The sequence below is a fragment of the Myodes glareolus genome, chromosome 6, assembly GCF_982192425.1.
Source record: "Myodes glareolus chromosome 6, mMyoGla1.1, whole genome shotgun sequence".
NCBI classification, from domain to species: domain Eukaryota; kingdom Metazoa; phylum Chordata; class Mammalia; order Rodentia; family Cricetidae; genus Myodes; species Myodes glareolus.
The window spans coordinates 90,745,746-90,771,240 of record NC_142031.1 but is presented as its reverse complement, the minus strand read 5'-3'; the positions used below and the strand labels follow the sequence as shown (position 1 = coordinate 90,771,240).

The 25,495-nt window shown below is 45.9% G+C and overlaps 1 protein-coding gene and 1 long non-coding RNA gene across 2 annotated transcripts in view; one reads left to right on the top strand and one right to left on the bottom strand.

Moving 5' to 3' along the window:
• Positions 1–1,020: 1,020 nt before the first annotated feature.
• Positions 1,021–8,876, bottom strand: Cyp1b1 (cytochrome P450 family 1 subfamily B member 1). Its single transcript, XM_048416198.3, has 2 exons — positions 7,834–8,876; positions 1,021–4,788 (listed from the first exon to the last, which is right to left on the bottom strand). Exons 1-2 carry the CDS (start codon positions 8,874–8,876, stop codon positions 4,200–4,202), a joined length of 1,632 nt encoding a protein of 543 aa, XP_048272155.2. The 3' UTR covers positions 1,021–4,199.
• A 977-nt stretch (positions 8,877–9,853) lies between these two features.
• The window catches only part of LOC125388271 (uncharacterized), a 300,518-nt gene continuing 284,876 nt past the window's right edge, over positions 9,854–25,495 (top strand). The window contains exons 1-8 of the long non-coding RNA XR_015738159.1: positions 9,854–9,988; positions 10,116–10,284; positions 16,378–16,512; positions 16,908–17,000; positions 17,525–17,620; positions 17,800–17,940; positions 18,808–18,917; positions 19,639–23,780. This is a non-coding gene — a long non-coding RNA (uncharacterized LOC125388271). The remainder of the gene's footprint in view (positions 9,989–10,115; positions 10,285–16,377; positions 16,513–16,907; positions 17,001–17,524; positions 17,621–17,799; positions 17,941–18,807; positions 18,918–19,638; positions 23,781–25,495) is intronic.

The window sequence follows — 25,495 nt, the reverse complement described above, 5'->3', positions numbered from 1 at the left end:
AGCTTACTCCCCTAAACAAACAAACAAACAAACAAAAAAACCTGACCGCACTGAGATTTTAATTTTTCCCCCAGAAAACATTTTTTCCCTTGTCCTGAATGGATATGACCATTTTCCAGGAATTTTTTTTTGCATATAACTGGAAAACAAATGAATATTCCTTAAGCCCGTTACTTCTGGGCTGCTAAACTGATGTTCCCTGCCAAAGCATCGGTGACATAGAATGCCACTTTGGCTTTTCTGCTTCCCTTCCTGTTTTCACAGTAACAGGAGCAATTGTCTAGGAGATATAAGGACCCCAGGCATTGCATGGCCCTACCCCTGTGTGAAAGGAACAGCGAGGCCCTGGCTGTGGGTCCTGTGACAACATGTAACTTACCAACTAGACAGCAGAAAAATATGTCCACATAGCACATTGTAGAAGTTTTTTCATCCAATCTATTTTACTGGACATCAGCTTCTCTTACTAACCAAGGGACATAAATCTTCCAAATGAATGGATGGCGTGCTCAGAGCAGGGGTCAGCTTGCTGCCAAGAGGGGATAAAGATATCCTACATTTTCCAGATAAAGCAAAAATATTAGGTCAGCATGATAAGACCTCAAGCCAATCGTTCAAATTTGCACGTTAATTCTTACTTTACTTGGCTGACCACCAGGAATAATTAACTCTTTGTTGGTCTTTATAAATTCAATAATGTAAAGACCATGGATTTGCTCAAGAAAACTGGATGTTGAAAAATTGTTAAATAAAAAATAAATTGGAAAAAATAAACGATCAAACAGGCTAAAGTGTGGAATGATCAAACAAAATGTTTATGCTGCATTTTCTTTACATTAGGGAGTAGCGCACGGGTGTATAACAAAGTTGAAGGCAGGCACACACCACAGAGAGGTGTGAAGTAACACACGTAGGGGCTGCAAGGACCACATGCCTCAGTGTTTCAGTGCAAGAGCACATAAGAGTAGAAATACATGACCAATTAGACCTTGCTGTAACATAAAAAGGAACTTCACAGAATTATGAAAGTGAATTTTATTGTTTAGGTAATGGTGTTTTGGTAATAGAACTCTTTACATTTTAGTACATCAAAAGTAAAGGCTCTATATCAGTTAATGCTGTGTGCATAGGATCCGTCTTGGTTATGACTGTGCACTGTATCAGCTATATACACACTAAGAATATATACGATAAAGTATAAAAACACAGGAAGAGGCTAAATAGGAAGTTATCCTTGGGTTATAGTCATCAGGTAATATATACTCATTATCACACAATCATGTCACGACTGAAAACATACTAATTAACATACATGGTGACGTATCGACTTGATCTAGTACAGCCCAGGTGTGAAAATATTAAGAGTGTGGTAACATTTCACAGGTAAAGGCTAAGTTCTGGGGGCATGAATTCTGTTGATTAATCCACAAAACATACCCAAGGCATCTTCTTTTGTTTTGGGGCGGGGGGGGGGGCAGGAAGGAATGGTCTGACGAAGTCCGAACTCTAATACACAAGTGAGGCGTTTAACAAACACACACTTCTGCTGCACTGACCTGAAGTGGACATTCTGACTTATGTGGGGCTCAGCAGATGAAGTCGTCTGTGGCAGAAATAAAATCAGGCTTCCTGATGAAGCCAGGAATCTATCCCGATAGCCTTCAGATTTGGTAATTTTTACTTGTTTCTGGTTTGCAACCTCCTTCCTTTCACTGAGTTCTAAGTATATTCAACAAAGCGCTCTCTCTCTCTCTCTCTCTCTCTCTCTCTCTCTCTCTCTCTCTCATTCTCTCTTACACACACACACACACACACACACACACACACACTGCCTCTTTCCCTTTCACTGAGAGCCTTAGATGGAAACGGTACCTACATGCACAAAACAAACATCTGGGTCTCGTTAACGTAATGAGGGGTCCAGATTGGTACATGACGACTTTCACCATTAGGAATTTCTCAGAGTGAAGAGGCCGCGGGGGCCCAAATCACTGTCCCAGCCCTACTGAGGCACATGTTTTTAAGATAACTAAAAAAAAAAATCTTTAAAAATGTTTGATAGATCTGATTTTTGTAGTTGAAATTAAGGCCTTTGAAATATTGATGCAATCTGTTTTCCAAATTCAAGGGGTTCTGTTATGAACAATTTTGAATAAATATTACATTTTTATAGTTCATTTTATAGTTTTTTATAGGGCTAGGGCAATTCTTTAGATACTTTTGAAATTTAAGGACTGCCACTCCAAACGTATTTTTTTCCTCAATGTTCATACTTCAAATTTTATATTCAGTGAATTAATTTGGAGCGAATGGGGAGTCATTTACACATCTTTCCTCGTACTCATTCTTTCTCTGTCTTGCAGCTCTGGCCCTCTCCACACATCACACACTCCTTCCTTTGTCATTTTGATATGAAAATTCCAAAAAGCCCAAGGAAACCGAGCAAGCAGCACATTCTCTGGAGAGCTGCAGGCTTCTTTTGTTACCTCTAATTGCAGTGAAAACGGAAATGGGAACCCCCACCAGCCCTGGGCCTCCTTTCCCATTCTTCTAGCCCTTCCTGAAGGGTTTTGGACTTGTTTACATAATCCAAAACCTTAGATTTCTTCTTTCTACCAAAAATTAACTACTCATAGTGTACCATCCTAAATAAAAGGATTGATTTTAGCTATCTCTACCAGTTCACAATGCAATCACTAAACAGCCTCCAAAGGCAAAACAAACAAAATTACAGACCTTAATACTCAATTTAAAAAACAGTAACAATAATAATGATAATAACATTTAAAGAGAAACCAGTTGTAATGAGTTTCCTATCGTATGGCCCAATATAAAGAACATCTAGAAATTTCACGGCCCTTTTTTTTTTTCAGCATTTGTCCTCAGACAAAGGTTAGGTGTCTCACCTTCAAAGAAATAATGACCGTATTTCCTCTAGCTTCAACTGAAATGATATAATCAAGGTGGATTTTAAGCTCATTTAAAATTGAAGTATGTCAAGAGTTTGGAATTTTAACAAATTAATGGGGCCAATCCCAAAAGAAGCATCTGTATTATAACAATTACCAGATAAGAACATATTTTGCTGACTTAGTTTTGAGATTTGTCCCTTGTCTGAACCTTGAATGAGAAAAAAAAATCTGTTACTTGGTTTCCTGATGTCAAAGCAGATTGACTTAGTCATGCTTATTCCCTGGACTTGGGCAGATTTCGACTGATTATACTTTTTGGTTTATAATACGACATAAGAAATATACTATTCAAATACTTTTATGATCAAATAATATTCATATGATGTCTATGAATTACTACGTAACAAATTTATTTGCATTGAATACTGTCTGGTGACATTAGGGTTTTTTGTTGTTTGTTTTTATTTATGAGACTTACTACTGAGACCAGTTTGTTACAGTCCATGTTTGACAGCGTAAGCTGGGCTGGCAAATCTCTTTTCTCCTCCCAGCTGGAACGGCTCACTTTAGCAGCCAAATGGCATGCAACTTTAACTTGTAAAAAAAAAAAAAAATTACCACCTAAACAATTTACCTTTAAATTAATTAATCTCTGAAACCTGCTACAATTATTAAATTAACTATGAATTTCTTTTTGAGTAACTGACTTTATGGTACATCCTAAAGTAGGAGGAACATCTTCAGGCAAAAAGCAAACCTCAGCCAGGGCCACTACCAAGGAATTAAAGTATTTTCTCAAGTAAGTTGTTTTTTGGTGGAGAATTTCTGGTCTTCACAATTTTTCATTGAAATCACTTGTCTTTGAGTCTTGAGTCTATCCTAAACCTTTGTTTAGTGTAGGTTCTGAAGGCGTAAATTTCTGTACATAGAGGTTCCATTTCAAATCCGCCTACGAGGCAGAATTACTGAAATACTTTGTTAGGTGGTTGTGCACGGCTATTGATATGTGTGTGTATGTTTAACTGCAAAAAAAAAAAAAAAATCCTTAGACGCTTTTACTCTTTGACGCAAAAAATACTTCCAGGAAGGGCAGCATGAGCTCATGAAGAGTCATGAATTGGTAAACATGCCTCACCTTCAGGCCACTTAAGTCTCTGCTCCCTTAGAGAAGTGATACCAAAAATGAAGCTGGAAAAAAAAAGAAGAAGAAGAAAGAATAAACCCCGTATTTCCCTCCCCAGGTAATGAGTCAGATGTTCTTGTAACATCTCTGCTACCTCTGGCTTCTCACTGGCGCGCCTCCTCAGTTTGCAGCTTTTGAACAGCGCTATCGAGGAGCGCCATGGACTCTCTGAGAGACACGTGGATTTTAAATGACTTGGGCTTAATGGTCAGGCCGTAATTGAAACTCATGTTTGAGGGTTCGTTTTGGTTAGCCTTGAAGTCGCACTGGTGAGCCAGGATGGAGATAAAGAGAAACAGCAGCATCTTAGAGAGCTCTTCGCCGATGCACCGCCGTTTGCCCACCGAAAAAATCATCACACTGTTGGCTAGTTCCTTGTTGATGAAGCCGTCCTTGTTCAGGAATCGGGCTGGATCGAAGTTCTCTGGGTCGGGCCACTTCGCTGGGTCATGATTCACAGACCACTGGTTAACAAAAACCACCGTGTTCTTGGGGATGTAGTAGCCTAAGACAAAGGTGTTGGCAGTGGTGGCGTGAGGAATGGTGACAGGCAAGAAGCTGGAGAAGCGCATTGATTCATAAAGAAAAGCCATGACGTAAGGCAGGTTGGGCTGGTCATCCATGCAGGGCAGGCGATCCCTACCGACAACCTGGTCCAACTCAGCCTGCACCCGGGCCTGCACATCAGGGTATCTGTTTGGATTTCAGTATGAGAGAGAGAGAGAGAGAGAGAGAGAGAGAGAGAGAGAGAGAGAGAGAGAGAGAGAGAGAGAAAACAAAATTAGTTCAGCTTACCTTTCACCTAACAGCACACCGCAATTCTACTCTAATTCCACAAACTATCTAGGTCTCTGACTGAATTACAATTTCTGAAAGAAATTAAAAAAAAAACAGGCTAATTTCGCTCACTTAATATTGCAAGTTAAACAACAACAATCTTATTTTTTTTCTGTAATAAGCCTCTTATGGCCTAGGATTTATTCCCCATTGTGAGAAAATAAAACTCTTAAGTTTTTTACAGTCTAAAAATGCACGATAGTGGTCAGACCTACTTATGTCCTGGGCACAGTGCCTAGGCCCACAATACATTTTAGAAACCGGGAAAACATTTGTCTCTCTTGTAAAGCCTTTAGCCCTAAACAAATGGACTTATGAGTAGAAGTCCACATAACACACTTTTCACATATGCATTTTATACCAATGTAGTCTTAAGGTATTTTTTCAATGTGTTTATAGAGAAGTCTACACAGGCGAAAGGACCCCAGGCCCACAAAAGTTAAAATGCTGCCCTGAAAGCAGACTCTTTTCCTTCCCTCATATCTTTAGGCAATTCATTGTCCTTTTTTTCCCCATGGAAACATGTGCAGTTTATTTAATAGTTAAAGGCACTAAGGCATATAAATTAAATTGAAAATTTCACAGGTAGCTGTTTCTTTTTTAATTTTAATAAATTCTCTTTCACTTTATTTTTTATTGTTTTTATTAAGCTACATATTTTTCTCTGTCCCCATCCTTCCTCCCCCTCCCCATCATTCCTGTGTTATGAAGAATTATTGGTCTCCTGATAGATAAAGTGACGTACTTCCTCAGTTTAAAGAGCAGGGCCCCAGTTTGTCAGATGGGGTACACATTTTACTTCTGCACTATTGCTGATAGATACTGGAACAGCTCTTTTGGAAGACAGAATCTTAGTGCACAGTAAACTCGATATAAGGCAATAATTCCTTGGTCCTTCATTTTTAAACCCAATTATTTATTCCTAGGAGACTCTTTTCAGAAAATAACTTATTGGTATAATGATATATAATCATAACAATACTTAAAACTTAAAATGCAGTCAAAACCAACAATTAATGCTAAAGCTCAAAACTGGTTTTACATATTTACAATATTAGTACAAGATGTTATGTAGCCTTTAAAATCATTAAAATCCAGGCTGGAGAGATGCCTTGGTCGTTAAGGGCACCAGCTGATCTTGCAGACTTCCTGAGATAATGTCCAGCACCCACGTGACAACTAACTGGAGTCTGTAACTCCAGTCCCAAGGGATCCGCCCTCCTGGCCTCTTCAGGCAACAGGCATGCACTGGATATTCAGACATATGCTCAGGCAAAACCTTCATATATATAAAAATAAATAAAAGTTTAAAAAATCTTTTCGAAAGAAAAAACCATACTAAAATCAATGCTAACGGCCGAGGAAGTTTAAATGGAAGGCTGGGAAGGAGTGGGGGTGGAGAGAACAGCTGCTGCGACTGAAAACAAGCGTTTACGTGGTGTTTACCGAGAGATGCTAAAATCAGAGCTTCCCAAAGCTGCCCGTGAAGGGCCAAATGGTAAGCATTTTGACCGCATGGACCAAACCCTCCCACCAACAGCTACTAGTCCACCCTGTAGTGTGAACGCAGACACTAATAGCAGTGGATCAGCCGGCTGCACCAGTGAAATTCACACTTTAAAAAGGCATTGTAACTTGCCCACTCTGGTTATATCGCCTCTTCACAAAAAAGAAAAAATAATGTCATCTTTATTTAATTGGCAACGACCCCAAAATTATTTTATTTCTTTGGAACACATGAAAAGCTGCTTATACAGTTCAATACAGATTCCCCCCCCCCTCCAAAAAAAGGGTACACACTCATTTTGGAATGTGAAAGACCTGGCGACCCAACTCCAAGAAGGCCTTTTTCCTGATCTTGGGTTGAATTCCCTTTATTCTGTTTCGGCCTCCCTTGCCCCCAGGTCGCAATATTTCCAATATATGTTTTCACAATTTGACTTTACTACTAAATAGTTACTTTAAATATACTAAAAATGTGATGCAGAACATCTAAAGAAATACGAATTGTGTAAATCCCAACAGGAAACGGACTCTGCCTGCTAAACTCGGAGGGGCGCGCATATTCAGTATTCCTTAAGTGTTAAGAAACGCAGTAGGATTTCCAGATAAAATACAGGCTAAATCAAAATTTCAGGTAAACAATAGGTGATCTTCAAATTCTCACGAAGGATTCATTTGCTTAGACCACTTGACAGCCGGGGAGAGGGGGACGGGGGAGGCTTCTTAATCGTTGCAGGCAACCTTTCAGGGTTGTAGAGGTCTGTGCCCTGGCCCACAGATTAGGATGGCCCCGGTGCCTGAGACTCCTCTCCAGATGCTGTCGCAGTCACAGAAGTGCCTGCTCCGATTTTCTTTGCGTCCGACTTCGGGTAAACCTTATTCTCAGGTTGTCCTCTGAGGACCTGCCTCCGCTGGCTCCCTTTACCTAGTAACAAAACCCTGCCCGGTAGCTGGATGTTAAGACCGAGGCTAGACAGCCTCGGAAATGCCAACTATGAGCCGCCGTGTTTAGTTAACATTTTACTGCGCCTCCTTAACTGGTCCAATTCTGTTTTTGTTGAGCCACAGAAGAATCAAGATTGATCTGCCGCAAATGACATAAAGATCTTGTTTTTGTGGGAAAGGGCTCTTCATAAATTTGTTCCCAGTCACAAGGGGGGGGGGGGGGGGGAACGGACAGAGAAAACGCCAAAGATGCTGGCAACGCTAGGTGGGGAAGGCATCGCAGTCGGCCCCGTTGGTAGGAGCTTATCTTCCCTGAGATCTCAGTTTTAAGGAATGGGGGGTGGGGCAGGGTGAAACCTCAAACCCCGCGCCCAGCTAGTGACCTTTTAGCCACACGCCCTTTTTCAAAGCAGAAAAGCGCAAGGACTGACCCATCCCTCCTGGAGGCTTTACCTGGTAAAAAGGATGAGCAACCAGAGCAGCGCGGTGGAGAGGGTGTCCTGGCTGGCTCCGAAGATGTCCGTAATAGTGGCCGGCACGTTCTCCAAGTCCAGCCCCAAGGTACCGTGGCCAGATCCCCCTGCCTCCTTCTTTTCTGCGGAGAGGATGAAGGCGTCCATCATGTCACGGGGAGCAGCTCCGGGTACCAGGCTTTCGCGGTGCCTGAAGAACTTGTCCAGGACAAAGTTGGTGAAGTTGCGGTTGAGCTGTTCGAACTCGCGGAAGGTGGTGCGCACCGGGTTAGGGAAGAGCTGCAGCCAAGGCAGCACGTCCACCAGGCTGCCCGCGCCCACCGTGCGCCCGAACTCTTCGTTATGGCTGAGCAGCTCCAGGAACTCGGCATCGTCGTGGTTGTAACGGCAGCCGAAGCACACGGCGCTCATGACATTGGCCACGGCCACAATGATCGGTTGCGTCGGATCCAGAACCGCACCGCCTGAGCAGCGTCGCACCAGCACCGCGACCAACTCTCGCGCCTCGCACAGCGCGTGGCCCTCAAGGAGGCGGCGGCTGCGCGGGTGGCGCGTGGAGAAGGCGCGCATCGTGCCATAGGCCGCGCGTCGCTGTGCCTTCCAGCGCTCGCAGTAGGGGCCGAATGCCAGGCTGCGGCCGCCAGACACCACGCTGAAAGAGGCGAAGGGTGGCCGGTCGGCGAAGATGCTGCTCTGCTGCACCAGGGCTTCGTGGATGGCATTCTCGCCATTCAGCACCACCACGGGACAGCTGCCCAGACGGATCTGGAAAACGTCACCATAGCGCCTCGCAAGGCGAGCGAAGTACAGGTGCGACGCCCGGCCCACAGACGCCGCGTTTCCGATCAGTGGCCATGGGAAAGGACCCGGAGGCGAGGACCACGGTTTCCGCCGCCACTGTCCCAGCAGCCACTGTACCAAGTGCACGGTGGCCAGGACCGAGAGGAGTAGCAGAAGTGTGGTCTGCTGGGTAGACAGCGGGCTCGGCTGCTGCGGGCTGTCTGCGCTAAGGCTGGTGGCCATGCTGGGGACACAAAGGCAAAATGTGACACTCAGATGTGCAGAGAGAGGAAAAAAAAAAAAGAGTGGGTCCCAGCATGGGACTATTGAATAGAGAGGAGGCGGTGCCTACCTCGGTCAAGGATGGCATTCTGAACAAGATGCTTAAGACTACCCTTCCATACCCAACCCAGCCTCCAGCAGAAACATGCCAGCTTCTGAGTCCCCAGCTGCCTAACGGTCCCCGGAATTCCGACAAAACGCCAGTGGCAGACCCAGAGGCAGGTTTCTTTTAAAGTGCCTAACACCCCGGACCCCTGACTTTCAAGAACTGGTCTAAAGAGGCCCCAGGAAGGTGGTTCCGCGGACAGACTGACCTGCGACGAAGCGTGGTTTTCCAGCGGTGCAGAGCAACCGGCTCTGGGAGAAGCCTGAAGCCTCTGCCCACGGCAAGACTTCAACCTGAGAGTCCCCAGGGACCTGGAGGCCCGCCCTAGACACCTGATGCCCGCTGCTTTAGCACCCACTCTTGGCTCAGTCAGAACCTTAACTTGGATTGGGTTGGAGGAAAGGAAGGAAAAAGTGTCTCAAATTTGCCGAGCTCCACTGCACCTGGGGTTCTGCAAAGTCGGGGCTTTCTCACGGAGTTGGAGCTGCGGTTGAGATGGGCGGGGGTTAGGAGTTGGTAAACTGGAGTCAATCCTAGACTGAGGGAGACTTTCAAGCTGGCGTCGCAGAGGTATCTGCAACGCACCCCAGAGGTGACACGCGCCATCCCTCTACCCCGGGTTTTAAGGGCTGGATAGAGAGGAAACGGGACCCTGAGGGGTGGGGCGTGAGGGGCGGGGCGCGCCGTGAAAGTCCGGGACTTGGACTCGGACTCTCAGGTCTCATGTCCACGCTCAGGGTGACCCAAGGATGGTCCAATGGGAAGTCGGCTCCGCGTGCTCGGACCGTTCTGAAAAAGTAGCTGGCAGTCTTGTTGGAAACCTCCTTGAAAAGTTTTCCCGTGGCGATAACGGCTTGTCATCAGTTATCCCCCGGTCAAGACCCCACGATTTCCCCAGAACCCAGCTTGAGACAGAATTTCCCACGCCTCTGCGCGCTTGAGCAGAGAGCACGCCCTCCTCCTCCAGGTGACTCGAGCTTGGTGCCTTGCTCATGATCCTTAGGCACCAAGCCAGAAAAGGAAACTTGCCATTTTTTAGGTACCGGGGTAGCTTGGTTTGAGACGGTTTGTCTTGCATTTATTTTTATCTTAAGGTTTTGCAAACCATTTGGCCCTACAATGTGGCCCTTTGTGTGCACACATCTTTCCACCTCTGCTGGCGAGATCAGGAAACCCTGAATGCGGCTATCCTACTGCCTCAGGCGCAGACCATTCTGCAGCACACAAAGCAGGGCAGGCCTGGAGGCTTCCCGCTTTGTAAAGGTAAGGGCCACGCCACCTGCTGGACGCGCGAGACTGCTCTGGTCTCACTCAGGCTCCGATCCAAGCTTGAGGCAGTTCTGGAGTGCGAGAGAGACCTAAGAGGGGGCGGTGAGTGGGAGGAGGAGGCAGCTCTGCAAGCCTGCGAACGTTCGGGTTGAAAAGTTTCTGCTGTCACCTCCCCCTTGCGTGCGGAGCTGTGCCTTGCGTGCGCCGCTTCTGGGAAGTAGGGCTCCAGTCATCTCCCTGGGCGCTGCTCGCGGCCGCCCCTCCCGCGCTTCTCACGCCACCTGACACGCCGAGGCGGCGGCCAAGGGCGGGGTGCCTGCCGCCACCACCCTTGGCGACGCACGCACAGCTGCGCCCGCAGGGCCTGCCCGAAGGATGCTCAGCTGGCTTCTCGACCCTCGTTCCCGCAGCCTGGTTCCCAAACGCGGGGCTGTGGATCATGGGGACGCTTCCCAAGTGTGACGCAAGGTCCTGGAAGGAGTTGCTCCTGTTCCTACGGGTTAAAGCATAGAATCGTACTTTCAAAACACCTGTGAGAACAAGGTTTCTGCCAGGCTCTGGAAAGGGCGAGCCGTAGAAGAGATAGATTGCTTCTCGTTAATCAAGCAGGAATTGTAGCTCCGGGCTATTGGTGTGATCCCCCGGACAACCCACTCCCAATGTTGTGTTATTGTCTCTTTTACAAAAAACAGATTCAGAGAGATTATGGGACTTAAGTCACACAGGTCTCTAGAGGCGGAGACAGGATTTGAACTCCCAAAGTCCCACCCCAAATTCCTCATACAGGTTTATACGGAGTAAAAGCACACTTAAGAGGCCCAAAGCTGTCTTTCTTGCTAAAAATAAATAATATATATCATATATAATTTATATAATATATAAATATAGATAGTTTTTTTTAATCAGCCAAGAGCTAGCCAGAGGCTCAACACCTGGGCGCGCTGACCAACAAGCCTGACTGACCACCTGAACTAGATGCCTGGCACCCACAAGGTACAAGGAGGGAACCAACGTAAACAAGTGATCCTCTGACCTCCCCACCTGTGCCAGAACACACAAGCACACACATAGTACATGCAATACCTTTTTAATCAGATGGAAGAATTTGATGCTCTTTGTTCATGACCGAGGATTGAAAGACTCACAAGAAAAAGGTATGCTCACTACACTTAAACTGGCATTTAAGAGGGAGGCCAGTGGAAGGTGCCTCACAGCTGAAGCTGGGATAACTGAGTACATTATAAAGAAACTTAACAAAGGTTAAGTTTGTGAAAAAGTGTCTAACATCTTTGAATGAAATGCATGGCCTGCTAAAAAAAATGCCTTTTTATAAGTGTTTTCGGTAACTTCTGCTGTTTTCTGAATGAGATTTTATATACACCACGGTCGAGTACTCAGATCAGAGATGAAGTTGGCCTGGGGGGCAAGGGCATTAGTTTAATAATAAACCTCGGTTTCTCAGAGCTGCACGACTCCAGCTTGTCTGTCTTAGTTTGTTTTCCTCTTGTTGTAACAAAGGGCTCGAGACTGGTCCATTTACAGAGGAAATGAGGTTTATTTGGGATCACAGTTCAGTTGGCAGGAACGCCCTCCAAGAGCATTATCCCAGCTCCTGAGAAGAGGGAGAAGGCAGGGGGCAGCCATGGCCACAGTCCCTTAGAGCAGAGCATACCCAGAAGAGGCCATAACCCAGCATGTTCTTTGTTCCCAGTGTCTAGAAGTTCCCCTAGGCACCAGCGCTACATTGAGAAATTAAGGCAACACATGCACTCTTTGGAGACACGTGCAAACCACAATAAGCTCTTCCAAAGGAGTTTGTGCAACCTTTTGATATTCAGCTTTGCAAGACCCTGACTAGTGACCTGGGACTCTCCCGCCGCACTAGGTTTGGAGATAGGAATCTGCAACCGGCTGGCACACATTCCCAGCACATCTCATAGCATCTCTGCCAGAATTAGAGAAGGTGGACGCTGCCTTCAAGCCAAGTCAACTGCTATTTTAAAATATAAAGCAAGGCTAAACACTCCTGCTTAACAAATGCTGTGTAGCTTTTAGATCATCGTGTGCATGCCTGCCTGCCACAGCAAAATGTTGTCCTTGGGCACAGCTCCTGTTCTAGACGGGGTCTCAGAATGTAGAGGAACCAGTTGGACCAATGCTGTCGGGGAGATAGGCTCTTATCAAAGTAGGCGTAGACACCAATGTGACTGGCCATAGAGCACCATCATTAGGTCTCAGGCTCTTCCAGGGTTTTGGTTTTTTTTAGTACAAATGTCACTGAAGGGGCTGACTACTTAGTCCTCAATTAAAACTTTAGCATAAATATAGATAGGTAGATAGATAGATAGATAGATAGATAGATAGATAGATAGATAGATAGATAGATCCAAAGCACTGATATATATTCCTGATCCATCTCAAAATGGGGTTCTGTTCTCTCTTAGCCAATCATCTGTGTTGGGCTTTGGAATAACCATCAGAATTTCTCAGCCAACCTGTGGATCCTACCTTAGGAATCCCCTCTCTGTCATCAAAACAGAAAGGGTAAAGGATTTTGCCCTCTGAAATCTCAAACTTGAATTTTTCTTTCTTTCTGTTTTTTTCTCTCCTGCAACCAACTTTCAGAAAGAGCAGTTAAGTTAGAGAATGGTTTAAAGTAGGGGTTTTAAAACGCTCTATAGTGTATTGACTCCAAGACCCAGCTGAAGTTTACACAGGGCAAAAACGCACCAGCTCAGAGGGTTAGGTAAGACCGCTCACAGCATGGAACGACCCAGGCAAAGTGGTTCTTCCTTGTCTCTACTTCCGCTGATTTTCATTCTTCTAATTCCTTCACATGCTGGGGAAGCTGGCCACAGGCAGCCTTCCATTAACCCTGAGAGAAGAAAACCATCTCTTCCAAGGTCCTAGAAGGACTCTGAAAGGCCAGGCTGGTATTTGGGTTTCACACTATAGTTAAGAACTTGTTTTATAATCAGAAAAAGAAAGATGGAAAAAGCACCAGGAAGATAAGGAGCCACCACAGTCCACCCCATCTTTCCATCCATGCACAGATCCTGATTTTGTTCTCAGAATTCTTCTCACATCTCCCATTCAAGGTTCCAAGCCATAGACACAGCAGCTGGTGCAGAGATCCTGTACCAGCAACAGCCTCCCCAACCGCTTTGCTTCCTCCTTTTTTCTTGGCTGCCTTCCTTTAGGGCCTTTTTTTCTTCCCCTTTGTTCTTCTTGTGTTCTCATTTTCCCTTTCTCTGGGTCCATTTCCAGCTCCCACGTCTCCTTTCCTCCAAGGCAAACTTTTCTCCAATCTTCCCTACCTTGCAGTTCTATCTATCTGTAACTCTAGCTCCCTTTCGCCCTCCCTTTCTCCTTCCCCCCTCCCTTCCTTTCCTCCCCTCCTCCCTTCCTTTCCTTCCTTCTTAGATTCCTTCCTTCCTTCTTCCCTCCCTCCCTTCTCTCCTTTCCCCTTCTCTTCTTTCTTCCTTTCCCCCTCCCTTTGAAGGGTGGAAGCCAGAGCCTTATACATGCCATACAAGTGTCCTATCACTGAGCTACATACATCCTGACCTCTCTGCCCACCCCATATAAACCCATGCCCACATACTTTCTACTTTCCTTGAACCCTTTTCTTTCTCATGGAAGAGTAAAGAGCAGACCGGGATGGGGGCAGAAAAGTGGGAACAAAGAAAATAAGAGGAGGAGTGGGGGAAAGAACAATTAAGAAAGAAGAAAGGGAGCAGAATGCAAACTAGTCGGCCTGAACGTTAAACTTTGCGATCATTTTATCTAGTGTTCCAGCCACCGCACTAGAACAACTGGGCGCAGCAATGAGGCCACGGGAAGGGAAAGGACGCCACGGTCTATGGTTGATTTTGTGCGTCTATCCTCTGGGGTTCTGCCACAGCCTGGTCCAGTTCTGAAATGTGCCTTTCAGACAAGAGCAGGGGGATAAAGGCCCTGTTCCCCCTGATCCTTTGACCTCACATGAAACTCTGTAGACAAATGGAGGATGTTGTCTTTCACTTTCCTTTTCTAAAGCTATGTGCTTACTAGGTTACTAATTAACTTACTAGGTTTCTTAGGTTACTAAGAAAATATATATTTCAACAAAGTTCCCATTAAAAAAAAAAAAAAGACAGAATGTAGACTTGGCTCCGGGAAAGCTAACAGCAGATCCAGGCTGCAGGGCTAGGCTTTTGTTTTTGTTCCTTTACCCTCTTAATTTTGGTATTGTATCTGTCTTTTTTACTCCCAAGTTTCCTTCTTTTACCATAATGAGATAAAAATTCAGGCTTGAAAAAAAAAAAAGTTGTACTCATGCCCAAGGTTTGAAAAAAAAATAATTGGTAGTTAAATAACCTAAGTGGCTGTTTTTCCTTCATAATCCCAGAGAGAACATAAGAGCTGGATAATGACATGTTAGCGATTTTTGGCCTTGACCTCAATGGAATTCACCCCTTCTGCTATTAAAGACGCTACAGCCTTTCCATTTCTTTAGTGAGAAAGTTCTGGATACTAAACGGCTCTTTTCAGAAGCAAGAAAGTTCCAGAATGAACCTTGTTATAGTATAATAAACCTTGAGCTACTCTTTGACATCCATCTGAACAAACATGCCTTTTAAGTGGCATGCCTGAGGAGAGCCACCGTGTTGCCTCTGAACCATCCTCCCGTCACGTAAACAATGTCCTGACACCTTAGTCATCATTTGAATAACCTGGTTTCTAGCACTGTGTCCAGTGTCTGGGCCTCCTGGACAATGTAAGTTTTTAATATTCCTGTTGAAGCAAATGCCTGGAACTGAACATATCCCAGGTCTGCTGTCTTGTCCTTTCTAAGTGCCTCCAGTTAGAATAGTTACACTTGGCTGAGGCTGCAATCGAGAAGCACCCTCACCTTGTGAGAATGCACCTGAGAGCTGGCGCAGCCTTGAAATGCCCACTTTTCAACTAATGTTTTATTTTTCTCAATATAAACTTTACATTTATTCTTCCCAGACACATCTTACAGCTTGGGGATAATTTTCCGGCCCTGGAGGTCATGTTGATGCTCTTGGGGGTTTTGGTTTTGTTTTGCTCTGTTTGTTTTTTTTAAGCATGTACTATTTTTTATTTGTTCTTTGAGAAATTCATACACGGTTACAATGTATTTCTATCATCTACAACCCCCAATTCCATTCCTCCAACTCGGTCTGAAATCCTTCACATTCCCTTCCCAACTTTCTCTCTCCTTCTCTCCCTCCCTCCCCCTCCCTCCCTCCCTCCCTTCCTCTCCCTTTCTCTGAATAACCCACTGAGGCCAATTAGTGCTGCCTGGTTGTGCCTGATTATGGAGCCATCCACAGGAGCATGGGCAGCGTAGTAAGGGCCACTCTCCTGAAGAATACTGGTTGCTCATCCTAAAGTGGCCATAGTCTACCAATAGCTGCTCAGTTTGGCTTGGACATCAAGAGTCCCCACTCCCTGCATCCCCTACCTCACCCAGCGCAGCCTGAAGCAAGGAGCTGGGCCAGTTGTCCCGCGCTCAGACCCAGGTCACCCACGCTCACAGCACCACGGTCAGCTCTACCCTTCGGCCCAGGTGGGTTGCAAGAACGCTCTCCTGGGGGCTGCAGCTGGTGACAGGCAGGGCTAATTCTCTCACTCTTGTGAGAACTTTCCAACCAGTCCTTTCGCCTGCCCCAGAAAGCAAGGGCAAAAGGGGAGGGCATCATCCCCTCATCCGTGCCCAAGGCCGGAGGTCAGCTCTGTTGCTCACACACCCCCAGGGCTGGCTCACCCATGTCCCCAGCAGCAGGGTCAGTTCTAGTGTGCAGTCCAGATGTTCAGAAGGGCACAGAGCCCACTGTCTTGTGGGCTACAGCTAGTGAGGCTCAGGGCTAGCTCTTCCACTCTTGTGACCCCAGAGCCTGGCAGCGATGGAGAACTTGCCCCACCGTTAGTGACAATGAGGGAAAGCTGGCAGGCTGACCTAGCCCAGAATCAGGGCTGTGAGTTGGTCCACCCCAACATCCACCGAGTCTATGAGTGTTGGAGCACGTGAAGGGGACAAGCCTACAGATTTAAAACAGCAGGATCTCCATGACACAGGACAACAGGATATCCAAGAGGAACCCCAGTGAGAGCCCATTGTTGGTGTGTCTGAAGCCAGAAGCCAGAGGCTTCTAGACAGACCAATGGCTTGTGGCAATGAACACTTCCAAGAAGAGATGAACGGACTAAATGGTAAGCTGTGACGAAGCTTCCAGGGCAAGATTTCTCTCTCTCTCTCTCTCTCTCTCTCTCTCTCTCTCTCCCTCCCTCCCTCCCTCCCTCCCTCCCTCCCTCCCTCTCCTTCTCTTCCTCTCTCTGTTTAGTTTTTCTTTGTGTTTTGTTTCTTTGCTTTTATTTTTTTTTTGGTTTTCATTTTAAATTTCTTTTTGTTTGGGGGTGTTGCAAGGGCAGAGGGCTGATGAGAGGGGATGGGGAGATGAGTGGAATCAGAATGCATGATGTGAAATCCACAATCAATGCAAGTTTAGAGAGAGAGAGAGAGAGAGAGAGAGAGAGAGAGAGAGAGAGACCCAGCCACCTCTGTGCTGCAATGTTAATTGGCTTCATCTTGTATGGGTCTTGTACAGGCAAACCACAGCTTCCATGATTTCAACAAAAGTCCAACAGCCCCTGCTCTATCCAAGAACACGTTGTTTTGCAGCAGCCTTCCTAGTAAGCTAGTAAGTAACCTAGTTCTTACACTCTCCCTACCCCTTCTCTGGTGCTCCCTGAGTCTTGGAGGGAGCTGGTGTGATACAGGCACTTAGGGCTGAACTCTCCACAGACACCTATTCTCTGCCCCTTACCAGTTATGACAGTCTGTAGCATTTACTATCTCCTGCAAAATGGAGCATCCCTGGTGAGGGCCGAGAGAGTGCATGGAGCCATGGTTATTAAGATAAATATTTAGAAGGAAACTCGTCATTACATCTGTTTAGAAAAACCATATTTATGCTTTTTTTCAACCCTGAAAAATGGAGACTAGCTCAGGACAGTAAAAGCATTTGAAGAGCCTGTCTACGGCCAGGTGACTGTGGCCTTCTCTTGATTTTTTTCAAGGCAATGATCTTGGGGCCGTGGTTTGTACTGTGCTCTGCACTTACAATATCCTATAATCGCAATATTATACACATTTTATTATTTTCTGTTTTGATGAGATAAAACAGTAAAGCTTTCTATTTATGCATACATGCATGTGTGTCAGAAGAGGGCATTGGATCACAGGGACCTGGAGATCCAGCTGGATGGAAGCGTCACCCCAGCCCCAGAAACGCATTCTTAAAGCATGCCTGCACAGTCCGTAAGTAGATTCTTGCTGCAAGAGCCAGCCAATAGATGACACAGAACAACTGGAAAGATGCATCGCTCTCACTGCTTCCCAGACCCCAGGTGTAGAGACCCTGGACCTTCTACTTATGTGCATATATCTGGTATGAATAGATCTTATTCAGATTGTTACTATTTGGTGACCTTTTCCAGCTGAGCAGTGTTGACCTCAAAGGAAGATGTAGAGCTGCTGCCTTTAGACGACCCTGGAGAACAGTCCTGACATGATTTAACCCTAAGTAACGACTTAGGTGAACATTTGTGCTGTCCTTGACTCCGATACTATTGACTCCAGTGAGTTCGCTTTTCTTTCTGCTTCTGTCGGTATCTGTAAATGTTGAGGCTTACCCAGACATGTAGAATGACTTCACCCCATCACCTCTTGCAAAGGCCTGCTAGGTGCATGCCCATAACTCTTGAGCTGTCCCAGGCAGCATGTGGCCAGAGCACTCATTGCTCCCCTTCCAGAGCCCTGTTACTTTAACTTAGCTTTGCAAATGCGGGACACAAAGTTACAAATATCATCTGTCTTCCAAACTCGTTCTTATTTCAAAGGAGTTGTGTGCTTGGGTTCAGAAGATCTCTCCCTCCTGACAAATGAGGAAAACCCCAGGTTCAAGATGGTGAAACAATAGAAGGGGGGGATTCCAGATCTCCTCATCCCAAAGGGAGGCTTCCTGAAGTCTGGGGAGAGAAACAGCAGCACCCGGCACAGACCCACTCTAAAATAATTACAGTTCTTCACATGCCCACCCGCCCCCCCCCCCCAGGCTCAGGCCCAGATGCCTTTCAAAATCTTCTAATGCTTTACAGGACACTAGAAGCCATGCCTCCAGCACACCACTCATCAGGAGGTTGGCACTTGTGGGTCTAAGGCTGGGTTCTTTATATAAATAGTGACTTTAGGTCTGTTAAGCACTCCTGAGCCTGAGTTTCCCCAGTTTAAGGTTAAGGTTTAAAAAAAAAATAATATCCCAACCACAATAAGTGGTCATGAGGAGTAAATGAGGAAATCAATTAATATAGTTCATGACAAAATGAACTCTCAATAAAAATCAACCAGTGGCAGTAGTGGTATCAGTATTATGCCTACTCTTCCGAAGTCTTTATTTTTGAGCTGCAGACCACGGTCTTGAAGGAGTGCTTCATTCTCTGTCACAGGAATAAGTGCCAGCTCTGTGTGGCAGCTACGAGGACAGTAACCCCTCGCCCACCTGCCAGCTCCTGCCAGCCCAGACTCAGAACCCTGAGTTTCTGCGTATCTTTCTTAGGTAATGCACTGAGTGCCAGCCAGACTCCCAGGGTCTGAACGCTGCTCTTCGGGTAGAGCTGAGTGGCTTCCCTGCTTTAAGTCATTTCTCTAGGCCCAGTTTAGATGTCAGTAAAATGGCAATGACAGCAGGACCTGGTTCCCAGAGCTGTGTGAGGACGAACCAGCAAGCTCATGCCAAGCTTCTAGACTGCTGTCTGTTCCGGGCAGTCACTCAGACAGCAGTCAGTTACCGCCGTTCTGTGGGAGGCCACTTGCTGCTGCCTTTAAAAGGCTCTCGCCCAGCCGCCCAGCCGCCCAGCCGCCCAGCCGTCTACTCTTGGCAGATAGGCTCAGCAGCAGGGGCCAACCTGTGATTTCCACCAACTCCAGCTGGTGGCTCTGCGGCACTTCTTCCTCACCCTGTTTTACCCCATCTTACCCCACCCAGGCTTGCCTCTGTGGGAGCTGCTGTGCTCCGCTCCCAAAAGCCCCTGGAGGGACCATGCTGGCTCCCTCCTTCTGAGGCTCTTGTCCTGGCTCTCTGTTGACTTTGATGTGTTTTGCAACCTAGAGGTGAAAGAAGCATCCAGGATAGTCTTCAACAGTCCCTGGCAGCAAAGATGAGGGAGCCAGACTGGGTGAAAATTCAAGGGTGTGCTGTGGGGCCCTCCTGGGAATAGACACCAAGGAGCAGTCCTGTACTTCTTTCTAGAAGGTTCATCTGCTTGCTTCTCTTCCAGCCCTGGGAAGAAATGCACAAGACTTCAGACATGGGACGTATGACCCATATGACAGCCATACCATGATCCTGCCACAGGCGCTCGCAGCAGAAAACAGGGCATGGAGATCTTCAGTTCTCCCTCCTGAATGCCAGGAAGGAAAGTGGCCAGAAGCCTTCCCAGTCCAAACTGGAAAAGTTACAAGCAACAGTCTGTACTTTGGCACTGACTAACCTCCAATTTTCTTTTTCCCCTTGTGCTGAGTCAGTCTCCGATGGGCCATCCGTTTTAAGAATTTAAGTGCAGGAAGAGGGATGGGCTTAGCATCCAAGCTTTGACAGCCTGGCACTGTGACCTGCTCGGGGCTGGCTGGGGCACCCAGCCAGCAGTCATGTCCTTCGATTCTCACTCTCCTGTTTCAGGGACACCTCATGCAGACGGGCTGTGCCTGTGCCTGGAGTCCTCTGAGGTCCAGTCACATCCTGGTGGACTCTCTAGGGTATGAGCTACCACAGGCATGTATCCACTAGCAGAGGATCTAAGTCCGTACTCTTTTAATGCCCAGCTATATGAGTACTAGCCTGGGTTTCCTTCAGAAGATTAAAGAGGACGAAATCAAATTGCACATATCATTTAATAAGGAATGCACACACCAACATATTGAGTTCTACATACAGGCCACTAGGCCCAAGTATGAAGTTGTTCCTCTTATGTCATAACCATAATCATAAGACAATCCATGTGTTTAAATCTTGCTTCATCTTTCTCCAAAGCACTCTCAAGAGATTGATATGTTTGCCTATTTCATGCATAAAGGTTTTTTTTTGTCAAGAGTCATGTGGGTTGCCAAGGAAGGTGGCTATCAGTCCACTTTGTGTGGCTGTCACAAAATACACAAAGTAGAGAAACATAAAGAGGTTTATTTGACTTACATTAGGGAGACTGGAGGATCCCAATAGCACAGTGAAGTACCCTGGCAAAGGTCCTCTAACTTTATCACAACATGGGAGAGCAGCATGTAGCAGAAAAGCTACATTCAGAAGGACTAGCTGGGGGCAACTTTGATCTGCAAATTCACTCTTGTGGTACTTGGTTCACTTCTTCAGGGTGCCATTACCCTGTCCATGAAAATAGAGCTACTACGACCAAATTATCTTTCCCTAAGCCCCACCCCTCAAAGGTTTCACCACACTAACACCACCACCCTTGGGGTCAAGCTTTGAGAGGGTGAACTTCCAAGGTACAGTCCACAGCCACATCATACAGGGATGAGACTTGAACTCAGGTGAGCAGACTCCAAAGGCCACCATTACTACACCAGTAAGCAAGCAGCCATTGACTTACTGTTCATCACCAAGACTTGGCAAGCCTCTCCTTTCCAACCTCACACCACGTATAGGCATTCTCATACTATTATAAGTCTGTTAAGGATCTGGGCAATACAAGTTCCCTCCACGGCCAGACAAGGTGACTTCCTATAGGAGCCTAAGATCCCAAAAGGCAACCATCTTTGTTCCAATGGCAAACGTGAATCAAGTTCTCCCCTCCTCTCCCGGCCTGGGTTATCCTTAGTCTTTTGCTGGTACAACTTAATGTCTATTTTCCAGGCAAATCTTGAGTGAGCATTACAAAGCTTCCTTTAAAACAGTGGCTAAAAGATGAAAACGTTGGTGTGAACCTAAAATGAAGGCTTCGTAGCTAGATCCGCTACACTCAAACCCATTACATTGAAATCCTCATAAAATTCACACTCTTCAGTCCCCAGAGGTGACAGGTTTATTCGGGAGGAGATGAGCAAAACCATGACTTCATGGGTCATGGTGCCAAAAGCTTAGCTCAATATTTCTCTAACATTTTTCTTTCACAACCTCTTCATATTCTGAAAAATTACTAGAGTCCAAGGAACTATTGTTTATCTTGAGTTATAACTATCAATATTTACAGTTTTAGAAATGAAGGCTTAAAAATTAAAAAATATTTATACATTAGTCCATTAAAAACAATAAAGATAATGCATGGTAATACAAATCTTTTAAGGAAATAATTATATTTTCCAAAACCAAAATATTTAGTCAGAAGAACATTGCTTTGTGTTTTTACAAATCTCTTTAATTTCCAATTTAACAGAAAACAGCTGGATTCTCCTATTTCTGCATCCAATTGCTAATGATGGCAAATATCATGGAGATCCCTGGGGACCTCGGGGTGAGAGTGAGATAGGCAAAAGATATGATCATAGTTTCAACCCGATGGGTCCCTCAAAAAGAGGGCCTCAGAGACATGGGGCTCCTGGACCACCCTTTGGGGACCCCCACCTCAAACATTCTGATTTTCTTGTGATGTAAAAAGTTGCCAGGCACAATGGTGATGCGGGAGAATTGCTACATATGGTGCCCACGTGGATAACAGAATCCACAGAAAGCCTGTGAAAGTTTGGAAAAGATAGAGTAAAGCATGTTTTCTTGGTAGCAGCAATTTCTCGGGTATGCTCTGCTTGCTACAGGCAAGCAAATGCTCTCATCTAAGCGAGGCTTCCTGACTCAGCTTTAGTTGCAAAACTTTGTAGCTCATTAAGAGGTCCTGCAATGAAACACTTAAATGGCGTTGATGAAAAGCTGAATGCATGCTTTTCGTGTTTTTAGCCGTAGCAGGAAAAAAGCTACGCTTTTTTAAAATGCCAGCTTTCTGGGCTGTCCTGCCAGGGCAAACTCTGACTCTTTGAGGCAGGCAGTCCGACTGAGTGTGGTCTGTGAGCGGAATGTTGCAGCTTGCTTGCTGGTAGGGACCTTGAAATGCCATAGAGTTGTGGCAATAAAAATGGCTACAGTCAGTACCTCAGCCATGAGGCTGGAAAGCCAAGGAATGGGCTAATTCCAACCGTAAAAGCCACAATTTTAGTCCTCTCCTTAAAGACTCATGTGATCATAAAAAGAAAGATATACAGTAAAGAGAGATTCAGAGACGAAGAAAACCTCTAAATGGTTTATAGTGTGTTAAAAATATATGCAGGGTAAAGGTTAAAGTTCATAGAAGTAAAAAAGAAAAAAAAAGGGAGAAATAGGGTGTGGTGGTACACACCTTTAATCCCAATGCCTGGGAGGCAGAGGCATATTGACCTCTGTGACTTCAAGAGACAGAGGTAGAGATTGACCTCTGTGACTTCAAGGTGTGGTAGCACATGCCTTTAATCCCAATGCCTGGGAGGCAGAGACAGATAGATCTCTGTGAAATTAAGGTGTGGTAGCATACACCTTTAATCCCAGCACTGGGGAGGCAGAGACAGAGGGATCTCTGTGAGTTCAAGGACAGCCTGGTCTACAGAGTTATTCCAGGACAAAGATATATACAGAGAACCTGTCTCAAAAAGCCAAAAGTTAAAAGTAAAATTAAAAGAAATAGAGGTTGAAATAAAGCTGCATAAAGATGGAGAATACACAGAGAATCGTGATACTGTATGTTATTATGCTCTCTTTGAATTGTTTGAATGCTGAGGAAGGAGCAACAGCTGCTAAAAGACTTTTGTTTATAAATGCTGCAGAATTAATCCAAGATAGGTATTTTGAAAATACCTTGGCTTCAAAACTGAAGTCAAAAGGTATGATACTTTGGAGAAGAGATTTTGCTTTTGTTTCCACAGAAAATGAGAGACTGTGGATTCATTCTGAGTTAAGAAAAATCACCTTTGACCAAGGGAGGCCACCTGAAAAATCTCCGACAGGAATAGATGGCCCAGATGTCTGAGTTCTACATCCAGAACAGATTCAAGACTGCTGCCTGAATTGATCAAGACTCACAGGATACTCCAGTCAGGACTTGATTATAACTCTAAATTTTCTTTAGGTCCCCATAAGATCATCAGCGCCCCCAACCAGCAGGAAGTAGCCTGAAATACTACGCCCACATTCCCAACAAATGGACTATGGGTATTTTCCTTTGTTTAAAAAAAAAAAAGAGGGAAATGATGTGGGAGAATTGTCTGTATTCTGTCAATCATATTTTAATAAAACACTGATTGGCCAGGCAGGCAGTATAGGCAGGAAAACCAGATAGGAAGTAGAGGTGATGCAATGAGAACAGGAGAATTCTGGGAAGCAGAGAGGTTCCTCTGCCACTCCTGCGCAGACCACCAAAGTGGCAACATGTAAGCTGTCACACTGAGAAAGGTACCGAGCCCATGTGGCTAACATAGATAAGGATAATGGGGTAATATATGTCATAAGAACTAATAAGTAGCCTGACCTAATGGACCAATCAGTTTGTAACCTTATGGAGTCCTGTGTGTGATTTCTCTTTGGGATTTGCCGGTTGTGGGGTACCGGGCGGGATGGAAACCCCAACAAGCCGGCCCCCTCATGTTACACAATGGTGGCTCTCAAAGAAGTGATGCCCCAAATACTGACGTTCTGAGGCAAGCCCCTAAGACAAGTGTGGGTACATTCAGGCAGCACCTCAAGAGGAGTCCCAGCAGGGGTCTGGCCAGAAAGATGACACCTTCCCATGGCAACCATCCTTCTGATTGATGGCCTAAAAGCCCAGGAAGGGCGAGGAAGAAAATAGAGACCTAGTCCACAAACCCAAGTAGCTCTGAGTCAGAGATACCTGAGCCAAGTGGGCTGGGGAAACTTAGCTCAGGAGAAGGGGGGGTACTCTCAGATTGGGGCCAGCAGGCATCGAGCCAAAACCTAAACTGCAGTGGCATCTTGGATGGCAGTTATGTCAATAATACTAAGGGTGACAATAATAATATATTACTAATAATGTATTAAGCACTACTATAGTCTGAGCACTTTGAGGCCGGTGGTGTGCCAAGCGCTTGATATAAATCTTTTACTTTAATCCCTCACAATCAACTGCTGGAGATAGCTATTATCCTAATCCCCCTTTTATAGAGAAACAGAGCAAGGCAGGAAAATGTGAAGTTATCCATCAAAATCACAAGTCTCTGTTGTGGCTGACCTGGAATTTGGCTTCACCTCTACCAGGTTCCAAGAACTCTCCTGCTGCTCAACCATACTAAGTGGGAAAATCGACGACAGTGGAAATGTCACTACGGGAGAGCCAAATGCACAGGTCTCCTGTTGAGACAGAAGGCTGTTGTCGCTGTTAGAGCAGTGTTCCTGCTTCCCGTTGGAGAGAGAGCATGAAGACAGAGCGGACCCTGCTCCTAATGTAGGCATCCTCCTGGAGGGCTCTGAAATGAACGGCTCTAGGAACAGGACAGACTTAAGGGAGGTAAAGAAGTGGGGAGCTGAGGCAACCACGGCCTTCAGGGCATGGTCCCCCAAGGTTCGCGAGTCCTTTCACACCCTTCCCAACCCACCTCCATCTGTGAATTCCATTCAGGACCAAGACAACTTGGCAGTGTCGGCACCCGCTGAAGTTCCGCACCCCTACCTCCTCCCCCATAAAACCATGCCCCTTCGAAGCCCTGACCCCTGGTTCTCTGCAGCCCTCCTACCCAGCAGGCTATCTGGCACCAGGCCCACTTTCACATCCCACCCTTTCTGACCTCAGCCTCTCAGAGGCGCAAGAATGTCCCGTAAACAAGCTCTATCGCCCTCACTCCATGAAAAAAAAAAAAAAAGTGGGGGGGAATCGTGAGCAAATTCCATTCCAAGGCATCCTCCCTTCTCCGGAACCAGAGGCTCCGAGGAGTTTAGCTTTGCACGCGCTTGCGCTTTTCAATTTGCGTGCAGACAAGCACAAAAGACCTAACCGGATATACCTGTTCTTTCCCAATGACCTGAGAGCCTGAAGTTTATGTTAAGCCTTGGGTTATGGCAGAGCTTGCACGCAAGGCTCCGCAGCTCCCTCCCACAGGCGATTCGGAGGTGGTGGTGTGGAGGAGCCTCTCTGAAGTGACAGCACATAATTTAAA

Coding starts and splice junctions, on each gene's coding strand:
- Cyp1b1 (XM_048416198.3), bottom strand. CDS start 8,876: ATGGCCACCAGCCTTAGCGCAGACAGCCCGCAGCAGCCGAGCCCGCTG. Junction 4,789..7,833: donor TTGCTCATCCTTTTTACCAG/GTAAAGCCTCCA, acceptor AAATCCAAACAG/ATACCCTGATGTGCAGGCCC.